The sequence below is a fragment of the Calonectris borealis genome, chromosome 8 (assembly GCF_964195595.1).
Source record: "Calonectris borealis chromosome 8, bCalBor7.hap1.2, whole genome shotgun sequence".
NCBI classification, from domain to species: Eukaryota; Metazoa; Chordata; class Aves; order Procellariiformes; family Procellariidae; genus Calonectris; species Calonectris borealis.
Genome location: NC_134319.1, coordinates 2,251,947 through 2,264,168, shown reverse-complemented (window position 1 = coordinate 2,264,168; position 12,222 = coordinate 2,251,947). Strand labels below are relative to the sequence as shown.

General features: G+C 48.0%; 2 protein-coding genes across 4 annotated transcripts in view; one reads left to right on the top strand and one right to left on the bottom strand.

Moving 5' to 3' along the window:
- Positions 1 to 8,896, top strand: part of PDE4B (phosphodiesterase 4B) — a 219,467-nt gene extending 210,571 nt beyond the window's left edge. For all 3 annotated transcript variants that reach the window (XM_075155562.1, XM_075155563.1, XM_075155564.1), the window contains 8 exons: positions 73 to 251; positions 852 to 950; positions 1,081 to 1,245; positions 1,650 to 1,749; positions 2,457 to 2,611; positions 2,708 to 2,830; positions 3,862 to 4,044; positions 6,840 to 8,896. In XM_075155562.1, coding sequence (XP_075011663.1) covers positions 73 to 251; positions 852 to 950; positions 1,081 to 1,245; positions 1,650 to 1,749; positions 2,457 to 2,611; positions 2,708 to 2,830; positions 3,862 to 4,044; positions 6,840 to 7,205 — 1,370 coding nt within the window. In that variant the 3' untranslated portion in view covers positions 7,206 to 8,896. The remainder of the gene's footprint in view (positions 1 to 72; positions 252 to 851; positions 951 to 1,080; positions 1,246 to 1,649; positions 1,750 to 2,456; positions 2,612 to 2,707; positions 2,831 to 3,861; positions 4,045 to 6,839) is intronic.
- The window catches only part of SLC35D1 (solute carrier family 35 member D1), a 226,959-nt gene that overhangs the window by 60,487 nt on the left and 154,250 nt on the right, over positions 1 to 12,222 (bottom strand). The gene's annotated exons all lie outside the window — the stretch shown is intronic.

Sequence of the window (12,222 nt, the reverse complement as noted above, 5' to 3'; positions counted from 1 at the left end):
TGATTTTGGGGGGGTGTGATGGGTGCTTGCACTGCAAACGATGTTGACTCATTTCATCTTTATTTGTTACAGACAAGCAGAATGATGTGGAGATTCCTTCTCCCACCCAGAAAGACAGAGAGAAGAAGAAAAAACAGCAGCTCATGACACAGATCAGTGGAGTGAAAAAATTAATGCATAGTTCAAGCTTAAATAACACCAGCATTTCACGATTTGGTGTGAAAACAGAAAAGGAAGACCATCTGGCCAAGGTACGGCAGATTCTTGCAGTTCTGGGAGAGTCGGTATTATCTGGAAGCCAGGGATGGTCTGGCTGGATAGACTGCCCCCTCCTTGTAAAACTGGAATCGGTATCCCTGAAGTGATGTGGCCATTACAAATGTAATTAATTTGTAAATTACAATTACAAATTGTAATTAATGGTACCAGCATATTCTATGTTCATAAATTCCTTGAGAATATCCCTAAAATAATTTAAAAAATGTGATGAAGGCTGAGGAGAGCAATTATCAAACACAGGAACGTATAACAACGCTATGTCCAGCAAACTGGCTGCGGGGCCTTTGTCTCTGCCAGGGCATTTCTTCTTGCTACCTGGAAACGCACATCACAAATAATTCCCCTGCCACACAGGGAGGTGTCGTCTCCTTATACAAGTGCTTTGGCATCAGCCCTTCACAGTTACTCTGTGTTCCTGTGCTTTATTAAGTATGCGTGTTCATGCACTTACATAATTACCATAATGAAGATTGAATTTGCATCTTTTTAAACTTTTGGAAAATGGTGCAAGTGATAAATGCAGAATTGTCTTGAAAAATATTGTAACCGTTCTCTTTTTGTCCTTTCAAAAGGAACTGGAAGATCTGAATAAGTGGGGTCTCAACATATTTAATGTTGCAAGGTATTCCCACAACAGGCCGCTCACCTGCATTATGTATGCTATATTTCAGGTTCGTGATTTTCTGATCAAATTTGCTGTTCTTTTACGACACTATTTTAATTTCTAATTGCTTTCTGTTTTGTTGCCTTCTACAGTATGACATCCTTATTTGATTTATGCTTGTACCATTTATTATACAGGAGCGAGATCTGCTAAAAACATTCAAGATCTCATCAGACACTTTTGTAACATACATGATGACGCTAGAAGACCACTACCATTCGGACGTAGCTTACCACAACAGCCTCCATGCTGCTGATGTTGCCCAGTCCACGCATGTTCTGCTCTCTACACCTGCGCTGGATGTGAGTTACCTAATTTGAGCTAAGTGCTTTGTGTTGGGCAGTCATCGTATTTAAAGGTGGGATGGCGGCTTAAAAGAAAGAACCACATTGCCTGTGTGAACATAGGAGAAAAACCTTAAGCTGAGTCAATCACCAATACCACTCAGACTCGCAAAAAGCAGTGTGCTGCCTGCTCTTCTGAGAGCTCAGTTTACTGCCAGGGAAATTGCCATTAAGAAATTTCAGCAGCAGCTTTGCCTGGAATCTCGTGTTTCATCTTAAAGAGCACATGCTGCTTGTAGACCTTTCTCCTGAGTAAATGTCTTGTCCTCAGAAAACTAATTGGTTTCTCTAAATCAGCCTCCAAAACTGTTGAGTGATAAAACATAAGGACTTTTCTGACAAATTCATTTTTTCCTTCCTAGGCCGTCTTCACTGATTTAGAAATCCTTGCTGCAATTTTTGCAGCTGCAATTCATGATGTGGATCACCCTGGGGTCTCCAATCAATTTCTTATTAATACAAGTGAGTTTTGTTTCAAATACAATAATAATTTCATCTGCAAACTTGGAAACTAATGGAAATGCATTTTCCATTACAGCGCGGTCACAAATTATGACTTTCAGACTGCATTGCTTTCTCAAAATATTGTGCAGTAAACTAGTTAGATGTTTTGAAATAAAGCAGTAATTAAAATGAAATTCCTAGCAAAGGACGCTATTGTAGTGCAATTTGCAAAGTGCCCTTGAATCTTGTGAATATTACTATTTGCTAACACATAATAATTCTTCCAGTCGTGAGTGCAAATTTTACCATTAATATAAGATAAATAATGGTATTGCTATTGACAACGATAAAGCTAAATATTGTGGTTCATATTGTGTTCTGCAACAGGCTAAGCGTGTATCTTGATTCCAAAATATGGGTATTGTTCTTTTTTGGAAAGTGCATTTGCAGGATTCATGCTTTCTGTTGTCAGTGATTCTGAAGCCCGTAACTAAGTCAACCGAGTACTATTTTGTTCATTAGAACCAAGCAAAGGGCTGTTTATATTATATACATATGTGCTCGGATTAGAAAACCGCACGCTCTTGGCACACATGAAGCAAAAAAAGAAAACTTTTCCCAATTTATTGCATACAGATAAACATTTCAGTACCCAGGACAAGCGTTTGCTGTTTGGAATCACACATTTCACATGCTGGAGTCACACATTTATGTTGCTTTGCTAGATTCCGAACTAGCCCTGATGTATAACGATGAATCCGTCTTGGAGAACCACCATCTCGCTGTGGGTTTCAAACTGCTTCAAGAGGAGCACTGTGACATCTTCCAGAACCTGACCAAGAAACAGCGTCAGACGCTCAGGAAGATGGTGATCGACATGGTATGAACTATGCACACCCTGCTCCTCTTCTTAAACAAAAAACTGGCTGCTTTGCATGGTTGCCCGTACTGAGATTGTGTTTTCACTTCTGTAAAGGTATTGGCGACAGATATGTCCAAGCATATGAGTCTGTTAGCTGATCTGAAGACTATGGTGGAAACTAAGAAAGTGACCAGTTCAGGAGTCCTCCTTCTGGACAACTACACAGACAGAATACAGGTTCGGCAGCCGAGTTTCCTCAATGTATTGTGTCTTTTGTTCAGGGTTGAAGAAACCATGCTCCTCTGTTTACTGTGGCTTTTAAATGGACCATGTATAGAAGCTACTGACCTAAATTTTCAGTAACCATTTTCTTCTGTTCTGCACCAGAAAGAGGTACAAGGTGGTGCCATACCTTTTAGGTAAAGGGGATTATGTTTTTAACACTTAGAGCATGGAACTGCAAGCTTGCATACTTCTTCTGAGATGACTCTATAAGGCTGGGTTTTTGACGGCTCCTGAATTTCCTTGCTGCTTTCTCTCATGTGTTTCTCCTGTTGAAAAAGTATAGCAAGATTGCTATAGCATTGCAAGATTGCAAGAATTTAATTTGTAACTCCATACCTAAAGCAACTCTCACACTGAGCTGAAATTAGTGATGTACAGTCTGTTCCCTATATAATCTAATCCTTGATTTACAGAAATGACAAAGCAGTACTGGAATAGGGTTACGTAGCTAGTAGGACAACATACATCCTGATCTTCTCTCCACTTTGATGGCCAACTTCTTGAGAACAGACTCGTGGGAAAACTCTCCTTACATTTTTATTTAAGACTACTGATGTTAAAACAGGTCACTCCGTTGCTGTCTAAATCCTTGCGGCCAGTTAGTCAGGCACATTTTTTGTGTGTGTGGAAGGGATATTACTCATTTAATAAAGTAGGAGCATTTAACCATCTGAGAGCATGGAAATAATTTTGAATGGTGGAAAGCACCTGCATTCAAAAACAAACCTATATGAACATTGCCACAACTGCACCCTGTGCAAGTATCGAGTTGTCTGAAAAACATACAGCATGTTTTACTTCTGAAGCGGACTGTAGCAGCTAGGCTCATATACGGAGATGTTACGACGTTAATATTTTTATAGGCTGTTGCATAATCAAAGAGTCTTGTGGTTAAATGTTCTGAATTAAGCAAGCAGATACAGCTTGAAACCGTCGTCTTTTTCCATTTGATTTTATGAGTTTTCTGATTAATGTAATTGCAGGTTCTCCGAAATATGGTACATTGTGCGGACTTGAGTAATCCCACAAAGTCTCTGGAGCTGTACCGGCAGTGGACGGATAGGATCATGGAGGAGTTCTTCCAGCAGGGAGACAAAGAGCGAGAAAGAGGAATGGAAATCAGTCCAATGTGCGACAAACACACAGCATCGGTGGAAAAATCACAGGTAATTGGCCGTGAGCTGCATTTCTGTACTGCCTAAGCTTGTATTTTTAAAGCGGAGACAAAATTCGTCTGCTTTCTCTAGCACAATTAGGCAAACAGCCAACTGTTCAGAGGGTTGGTTCTGATTGACCCTGACATCCAGCTGTGCCTGAAGCTCATATAGACTGGCGAGGCTGTTCAGACTCCTTTATGTACCCCTTGGCATCTCCTCATTTCCAAATGCATGTTCATCTTGCCCTCTTTGCGTCCCAGTTTCCAGAGTGAGTTGATTTCCTTTTGTTCCCCAGGCTTGAAAAGAGCAATTCTGATCTCTCCTTCTGCCAGGTCTCCAGGTCTCTTCTGCCTTCGTGCCTTCCAGCCTCCTTAATTAGCACCTCCTAAACCTGCTGACATCGTACCCCGTGTTAGACATTTATAGCAATGCCAGCCCTGTTGAACTGCAGGGTTAGGAGCTTCTCCCAGCTGAGATCCACTTCAGGACACTGGAAAAGTCTGGATGTCAGTTGTTATTCGGCCTCGTGCAGAACAGTTTTGCCGTGCATGATCTGGCCGGTTAAGTTAGAGGTCTGATGGAGCTGCTGTGTGCCGGGTGAAGTCAAAGAAATATTTATTCATGTCAATACAAACCTTAAAAGGAGCTGGATATGTCTTGGGGTTTGAGATTAACTGGCTCATCCCTAGTTCTGATTCATAGATTAAACAGTTTAAAGGTCAGATTTTGTTCTGACCTGTGTAGCACAGGCTGTAAAATTTCACCCGGTTAGTCTGTAATGAAGCCGGTAATTTATGTTTGCCTAAACATATTCCAATCTTTATACAATGGTGTCTTGCTTGTTGTTTTTAAATGACTCGAGCAAGTCATCATCGAGGTTTTTCAGCTTGAATAAGTAACAAAATTGATGATAATTATTTCCAAATGTCCTCTAGGGCTAAGCCAAGTGGTTTCAAAATTATTCACTCAACCGCATGGTGATTTTGTTGGAAGAATCTGTCTTATTTGTTAACCTAACAAGAAATGAATCCTTCGGCCAGGCTTGGCCAGAAAATGCCCATGTGCTCCGCATGTGAGCTCCAATTAATTTTTTGTTTCACATATGCACTTCACAGAGGTTTCAAAATGGCATTTTTGCTATGTAAAAAGGAACAGGAATTGCACAAAATGGCTACCATTGAAATCCCAATTAGTGGCAAAGGAGAAAGGGAGGTGGCATGTCCGTCTGGAGTGAAAAGAGGAACTGATGGGAAAATAGTATGCAAGTATTTCAAAGCTGTAGATGGTACCTCTTTACATCAAAATATTTAAGATCAGTGCTCAGCCATCTGGCCAGCTACTCCGTGATTTGGGATGTTTGTTTAAGGAAACAAAGACCTGGTTACGAAGTGACCGATCTCTAGCCATTGATGCTGTATAGCCCTTGAGCATTTTGGATGGTGGTGAAGCCATCAGCTAACCATACAAAAATTTTTTTCACTTGAAAAGTGCTCCGGAACATGCGCTGCAGGAAATTTTCATCACCTTTTTGTTTAAGCTGCCTCAACAGTATGTTACAATTGAATGTTAATGGTTCTATTGACATCCTGTTGTGTCTGAAGGAGGCATGTGTGATTTCCAAAGCAAACATCTGCACGTTGAGTCTGGCCCCTTTGAGAGCCATTTTCCTGCTGCACAGAAATGTTGTCCAGCGGAGCGAGGAGAGAAGTGACACATTCTGCCAAGACGGAAGAATTTCAATCCTCTTTATGGCCATTCAGTTTTCTCCATCCTGGACGTACGTCCTCTTAGTCAGACAATTGAAAAATGATTTAGCTCAGAGCTTACGCGCCAACCGGCGGAAGGACTGACAGACTCGGCCGCAACCCTCACTGTTTCCACCGCTGGCACGTCACTCCATGGGAGTCGGGCAACAGCGGTCTGTCCGCCTTCGTGCGGGAGGAGTATTTCTTGGGATGAGCTGACTTGCTTTCTGCGCTCTTTCCAAAACAAAATGAAAGGAAAGGAAATCTCTACCAGGGCCGGCTCCACAGAGAAACAGGGTGGCTGCTTTGGCAGAGTAGAGGAGAAATGCTGAAATGTTTAAAGATGAACAGTTCGGAATAGGTACAAACTACACACCATAGTAAAATACACCTAAAGGTCAATCTTCAGTCCGTAAAAGCAGTGACATTCGACGTTAGGACGGCTGCTCGCCCTGGGAGCACTGGCGTTTTCACAGCTGCCAGCCGCATGCATACCCCGGGGTAACGGCAGCGTTGCCATAAAGGCACCAGCCTTGCCGCAGTCACTAGAGAATCCTACCTGAGAGACAGCAAACTTTCTCAATGCTTAGGGTAGAGGCAATGATCGTCTAAAATGTCTCTGTGCAGTGACAGCTGGTAAGAGGCATCCCTTGGTGGGACATGCTGTCTTCAGAGCCGTGGCTTTACCCCGACCTCTGCAGGGCAGGGGTCGATCCGCTAGTCAGGAAGGGACATCTACAGGGATATTTAAAATCACGCATGCAGCCAGGGATGGGATTGGCAGCTCCGTCGCTGAGTTTCTAGTGGCTCCTGCTTTTAGTTAAACTTTCATCCAAGGTTTGATTTTGGACAAGATGTCAACCTAGTCCAACGTTACCGGTGCAGCTTTGGGTATCAGATGGTTATGTCTGCAATTGGTCTGTGCTGGTTTGGGGGCTTGCTCTGAGGCAGGTATTTTGCTTGTAAAAATCATGTATTAACAGCATTTGAGCTTTTTAGACACCCATCTGCTCCTAGCCATTCCCTTCCCCTAACCATGCGTGTTCCTGTGTTTCTCAGGTGGGATTCATTGACTACATCGTCCATCCGCTCTGGGAGACGTGGGCTGACCTGGTGCAGCCCGATGCCCAGGACATCCTGGACACGCTGGAGGACAACAGGAACTGGTACCAGAGCATGATACCTCAGAGCCCATCTCCTCCGCTGGAGGAGCGGGGCAGGGACTGTCAGAGCCTGATGGAGAAGTTCCAGTTTGAACTGACGCTGGAGGAGGAGGATTCGGATGGACCGGAGAAGGACGGCGAGAGCATCGGCTACTTCAGCAATACAAAGACACTCTGCGTGGCCGACCCAGGGGAAGAGGATTCACAGAGGGAGGCGAACATAGAAATTGTGACAGAAGATACGTCTCCTGTCGACACATAATGTCCTGTACCTGTGTGAGTGGATTTTAAACACTTAATGAGCATGCAAGCAGTCTCACGGACTAGCCTGCAGCCTGGGTCTGAGGCCTGTGTCTAACATTGGCTGAAAGATCTTCCCAGCTACTTGAGATTGGAGTCAGGGTTAAAGATCGTGTAGTGAATGATTGCTCAGGAAATTAACAGGTGATTTACATTGTGGTTTAAGCCTTGTCAGCTAAGAACATCGTGTTGTCCTGGAGCTGGCTTGGGTCGTGACTGAAGAGTAAATGACACACAACTGAGAGATTTTATACTGTTAGTTTTGGAATTTATACCAGTTAGACTGATAGAAACTACTGATTAATAACTCTCCATGTAAAACCTGTCCACCTGACCACCTGTCTGCAGACCTGTGTGCCTTCTTTGTAAACACTTTCATGTCTTTTCAAGAGTCTATTAATTAAATACACGGAGTTTAGTATAAAAAGCGACACAAAGTGTTTCAAAATTGACGGATACTTTTTTGATTCTTCCTGTTACAAGAAGCAGTCTTCCTTTTTTCATGGGCAATACCTGTCACTTTATTGCAGTTAATCACTTTTACAGACTAAATAGAAGGGAAACCCTCTGTTTTGCATTACTGCACCTTTAATCATCTTCTTAATACCCCGGGCGACCCATTTAAAGTCACTTCATGCCATCTCTGTTTGCTTGCTAGGAATAACAGTATTTTTTCCTCAACGGGGTTTTATTTTTGTCGTGCGCAGGATAGAGGGTAGTTTGTTTCCACGGCACAGCGCAGTACATATAGAAGTAAGCGTGATAAGGCAGCGTGTGACACGCGTTCCCCCTCGGCAGCTCCTTGGCTCAGTGGAAGTTGCACGCTCAGATATTTGTGTTTCTCTCGCCTATCGTTCACGTTTCCTAGGTTTAGGTCCACCGTCCTCCTCCTGCACTGCCTTGAGCTCTAACACCTCCATTACTGTTTATAACAGTGTATTTATTATGTAATGTATATACTGTAATGTTTTGTAAGTTATTAATTTATATGAATTAGCATTGCCTGTCGGCGGCGATGTTAACTGTGTAGAAAACTCGGAATAAGAGTTGCCTTTTTTCTTGTAACCTTTTGTATTGCATAAAATACAAGAACCTGAACATAGCTGAAGAGACAGACGCAACCCAGGAAGGGCATTCGGGTGGCAGCCGTCCACGGGGGGTTCGTCTTCACGGTGAGCCGTGGGGGGACCGGACCCCAGGGCAGCGGGCGAGGGGTTGGAAGTGCTGAAAACCTAGAGGGGGGGAACCGAAAAAAAAGAAACCCCCGCGAACGGGCCGGCTTTTAAATGTCACGTTCCAATTTCTGAACAACCCAATGTGAATTTCTATGACAAAAATGTGAACTGATGTAATAATTGTGCTGTGAAACTTCTTCTGACAAAGCTTGTCCGGCATCGTGAGCGGTGTCAATCTCAGTTTGTAAAATATGTTTCAAGCTTTTGGTCCAACTTGTGACTAACTAGTTAATGAAAATAGCACAGTTGTGCATGATCAATGGGTTTGTATGTCTGTTGAACACTGCATTGTTCCAGGTGGTTATTTTATTGTTTCCAAAAGTTTCACACAATGTATGTTATAGTATTATATATTGTGTTCAAATGCATTCTTAAGAGATTTTTATATGAAGTGAATAAATGAAAGCATGACCCTGCCTGCGGCTCTTCGTGCTGCTTTTTTTAACAGGTCGGCGTGGGCAGTATCTCAACCGCAGGCGCAGGCAGCTGCGCTCGCTGTGCTCGGCTGGGGGTGCAGTGAAACCGAACCCTCCCGTGGCCAAAACCCAGCGGACACGCGGCGCCCTTGTCTTAGGGACGGGAAGAGAAGGTTTTCTGCGGCCAGAGGGCACGGCCGCCCTCTCCATCGTGCCGGCTGCGAGACCTTCGCCTTCCTGAGCGGCAGCCGGCGGCGGAGCAGGGACGGTGCCGGTGGCAGCGGCGACAGGAAGGCGGTGCAGACAGGAAGGCGATGGCCGCGGCCGGCAGCGCAGCCTTCGCCCGGCGCGGGGCGGCACCGGGGCTGGCTCGCGGGCTGCTTTTATGTCCCGGCCTGACCCAAAACAACTGACTTTCCAGTAAAAAAACATCCTGCTGGCAGGCAGTGTGGGGGCAAGGGGACAGCGGGGACCCTGGGCCACCGGGGACTCCCCCTGAGCCACCCTCGCGGGTGATGCCGGGGGAGCCGGCAGTGCCTGGAGGAGACCCTGCTGTAGCACCGCGTGGGTCTCCGCAGGCTTTCCCCAGACTCGCTGGCTCCTACACGAAGCCACGTGAAAGCGCAGATCCCCCACCCCGCCCCTGCCTTCCCACCCAGCGCTTCACGGGAGCAGCGAGTGCCAACCCACCTTCACGCAAACGCCTCCTGCCCGGCTGGGAGGGGGCTTCGGCCGCAGCTGACGTGGGCTCGGCAGCTGACATTAACGCTGGGTGCGCTCGGCGCCTGCCCCGCTGCGAGCGGGGACATCCCCGTGCCCACCGGCCACAACGCCGACCAGGGTGTTTCTCCCAGCGCCTTGCCAGGGTTTTAACCATTGGTGAAAACTTCTTGGGGGTGCCGATACCGATTTCTTTTTTCCAGTGAATTCACCCTTACGCATTGTTTACATGCGCCTTTGCTGTGGCGGCTGCGTCCGGCTGTGCCCGGCGCTGAGCCCACGGCTCCCGGGGACGTGCAGAGATGGGAAACGGGGTTATCGGGCTGGAAAAACATTTGCAGTTCTGGGTGGAGAAAGTGGCCAACTAGGACAGACGGCAAAGAGCTGAAGTTGCAGGTGAACCACCAACCCACGGCCAGCGGACGTGTTAGGGGGGAGGTGGTGTGCTTGGGTGCAGGGGCAACACGGGCACGGGGTGCTCTGCCCTGGCCCCCTCCCCTCCGCCCGCGCTCCCCTCCCCTCCGCCAGCCTTCGCTTGCTTTATTTCTTTCCCTTCCAATGACCTAGTTCTGCCAGGCAGCGGCTTCATCCTGAGCACATGCAAATACGGCGGTGTTGCTCTGGCGCTGAAATAACAGCCTCCTTTCACTTCTCCTTCTCAGCACGGCAGAGAAAACGCTCCCATGGCAGCTGTGTTGCAAAACTACCCGAATCCCTTCTGTTTTCCTTCCATTTTGGGGTGGGAAATCCCAGTTCAGGTGCGGGATGGCTTGCTGGCTCGGTTTTCCTCCTTTCCTGGGGGGATGAGGAACGCGTCTTGGCTCTTCTTTACCGTCCTCACGTCCAAAACTCCCGCTGGCCCCGAGCACCCCGTGGGGTTTGCACGGTTTCCTTCAGCATCGGAAGCACGCCCGCGTGGAGGCAGCGGTGCGGTGCTTCCTCCTCGCTCGTTAGCGGCCCGCATGGACGATGTTGATGGGTGCTTGCTCCCCCTCCCCGGTGGTCCCCCCGCGGGTGCAGCCGTGCTGCCTCCAGCGACCCCCCAGCAGGTCCTGGCTGCGCCCAGAGGGGCTGGGAATCGCCACTGCTCAAATATTGGGGGAGAGCAGGATGAAAAACAAAACCTGCAAGAAAACAGGGTGCAGAAAGCGTGCCTTTCCGGAGGGGGGGTGGCTCCCAGGTCTGCAACTGGGGCGTGCAACCAGGTGTGCAATCCAGGCATGCAACCAGCTGTGCAACCGCAGTGTGCAACTGCAGCGTGCAACTGCAATGTGCAACCAGGGAATGCAACTGGGCTCTGCAACGCTCACTGGGGCTGGGTCCAGGAGGGGCGGGGGTGTGTGCGGGGTCGATGCAGGACCCCAGCCCAGCCGGAGGGGCTCGGGACCTCCAGCCTCGGGGCTGCGGGAGGAGGGGGAGCACACGCTGTCCCCTCCTTGCTGCCAGCGCTAATGACGGATGTTAGCAACAGCCCCTACTCCAGCAGGGGCCGAGTGGCAGCCGTCCTCCAGGACATAGTTTCCTGCTGAGGCCATAGAGCTGGGGTTTCAGGGGGGATTTCCACCAGCTGTAAACCCACCCGCGGTCCTCGATCCTGGGGATGAGCCGCTGTTTAGCTCTGAGCCGGGAGCAGAACCGGCCCTTCCCGGCTGCCCGGGGCATGGGGACAAGTGTCCCGCGGAGCCCCCGCCGCTGCCAGGAAACTTCTGACCCGGAGGTCAGCATTGTTAATAGAAACCGTGATGCAAAGAAATAAGATAATAAACCAGCTCTGTTGCTTTTTCCCATGGCGCACAGGCGCTGCGCCTGCCCTCCTGGGTGTGGGGCTGGTTTTCCATGTTCTTTTTCCCCCGTTGGAGTTAGGGATGAGCATGGGTGTTCCCACCTGCCGACCGCCGCAGCGATGCACGCTGGCAGCAGTAAGCCGGTGCTGGTCCCTGCCGCAGCCCGAGCCGCTCGCAGTGTTCTCCACCAGTGAAAAGTGTTGAAGAAATCTTGGGTTTCTTCCGAGGAAATGCTTTGGGAATGCGGATTTCTCGTCTGAATAACGACACGCAGCGGCAGCTTTGTGCCAAGCCATCGGGCCGGCGTTTGGGGGTGTCCCGTGCCCCTCACCACGGGCCTGACTGGGGACAGGGATGCGGGTCCCTACGCTGGGACCACCAGACACCAAACATTGCCTCCGGTTTGCATAAGTAGCAAAAACACTTTTAGAAATGTGCTTTTATTGCAACGGGTGCCTGGAAGCTGAATGCTCCTGCTCGCGTTTCAGCCCCACCAAGGTTTGCTTCACGTCCATCAGGTTCGCGTGGGGGACGCCCCATGTCCTGAGCACACCCTGGCCCACAGCGCTGTGTCCCGCTCTGCGCCAGCCAGCGGGATGGAGCGTTTCCCAGGTGGCAATCCAACCGTAAGGATTTGCAAAGTGCTGGAAGCAGCTTGCTAGCCAAGGAGATTCAGGTGCCACTGGCTTAGAGTTCACCTAAAGATGAAAAAAAAGAAATGAAAATCCGAAGCGCTGACAGTTTTGTAGTCAAAAACAGGAAGGAGCTGGCGCACAAAGCACAGATTTTATCGAGTCTGCGGTGCTGGAACGGAGCTCGAGGGC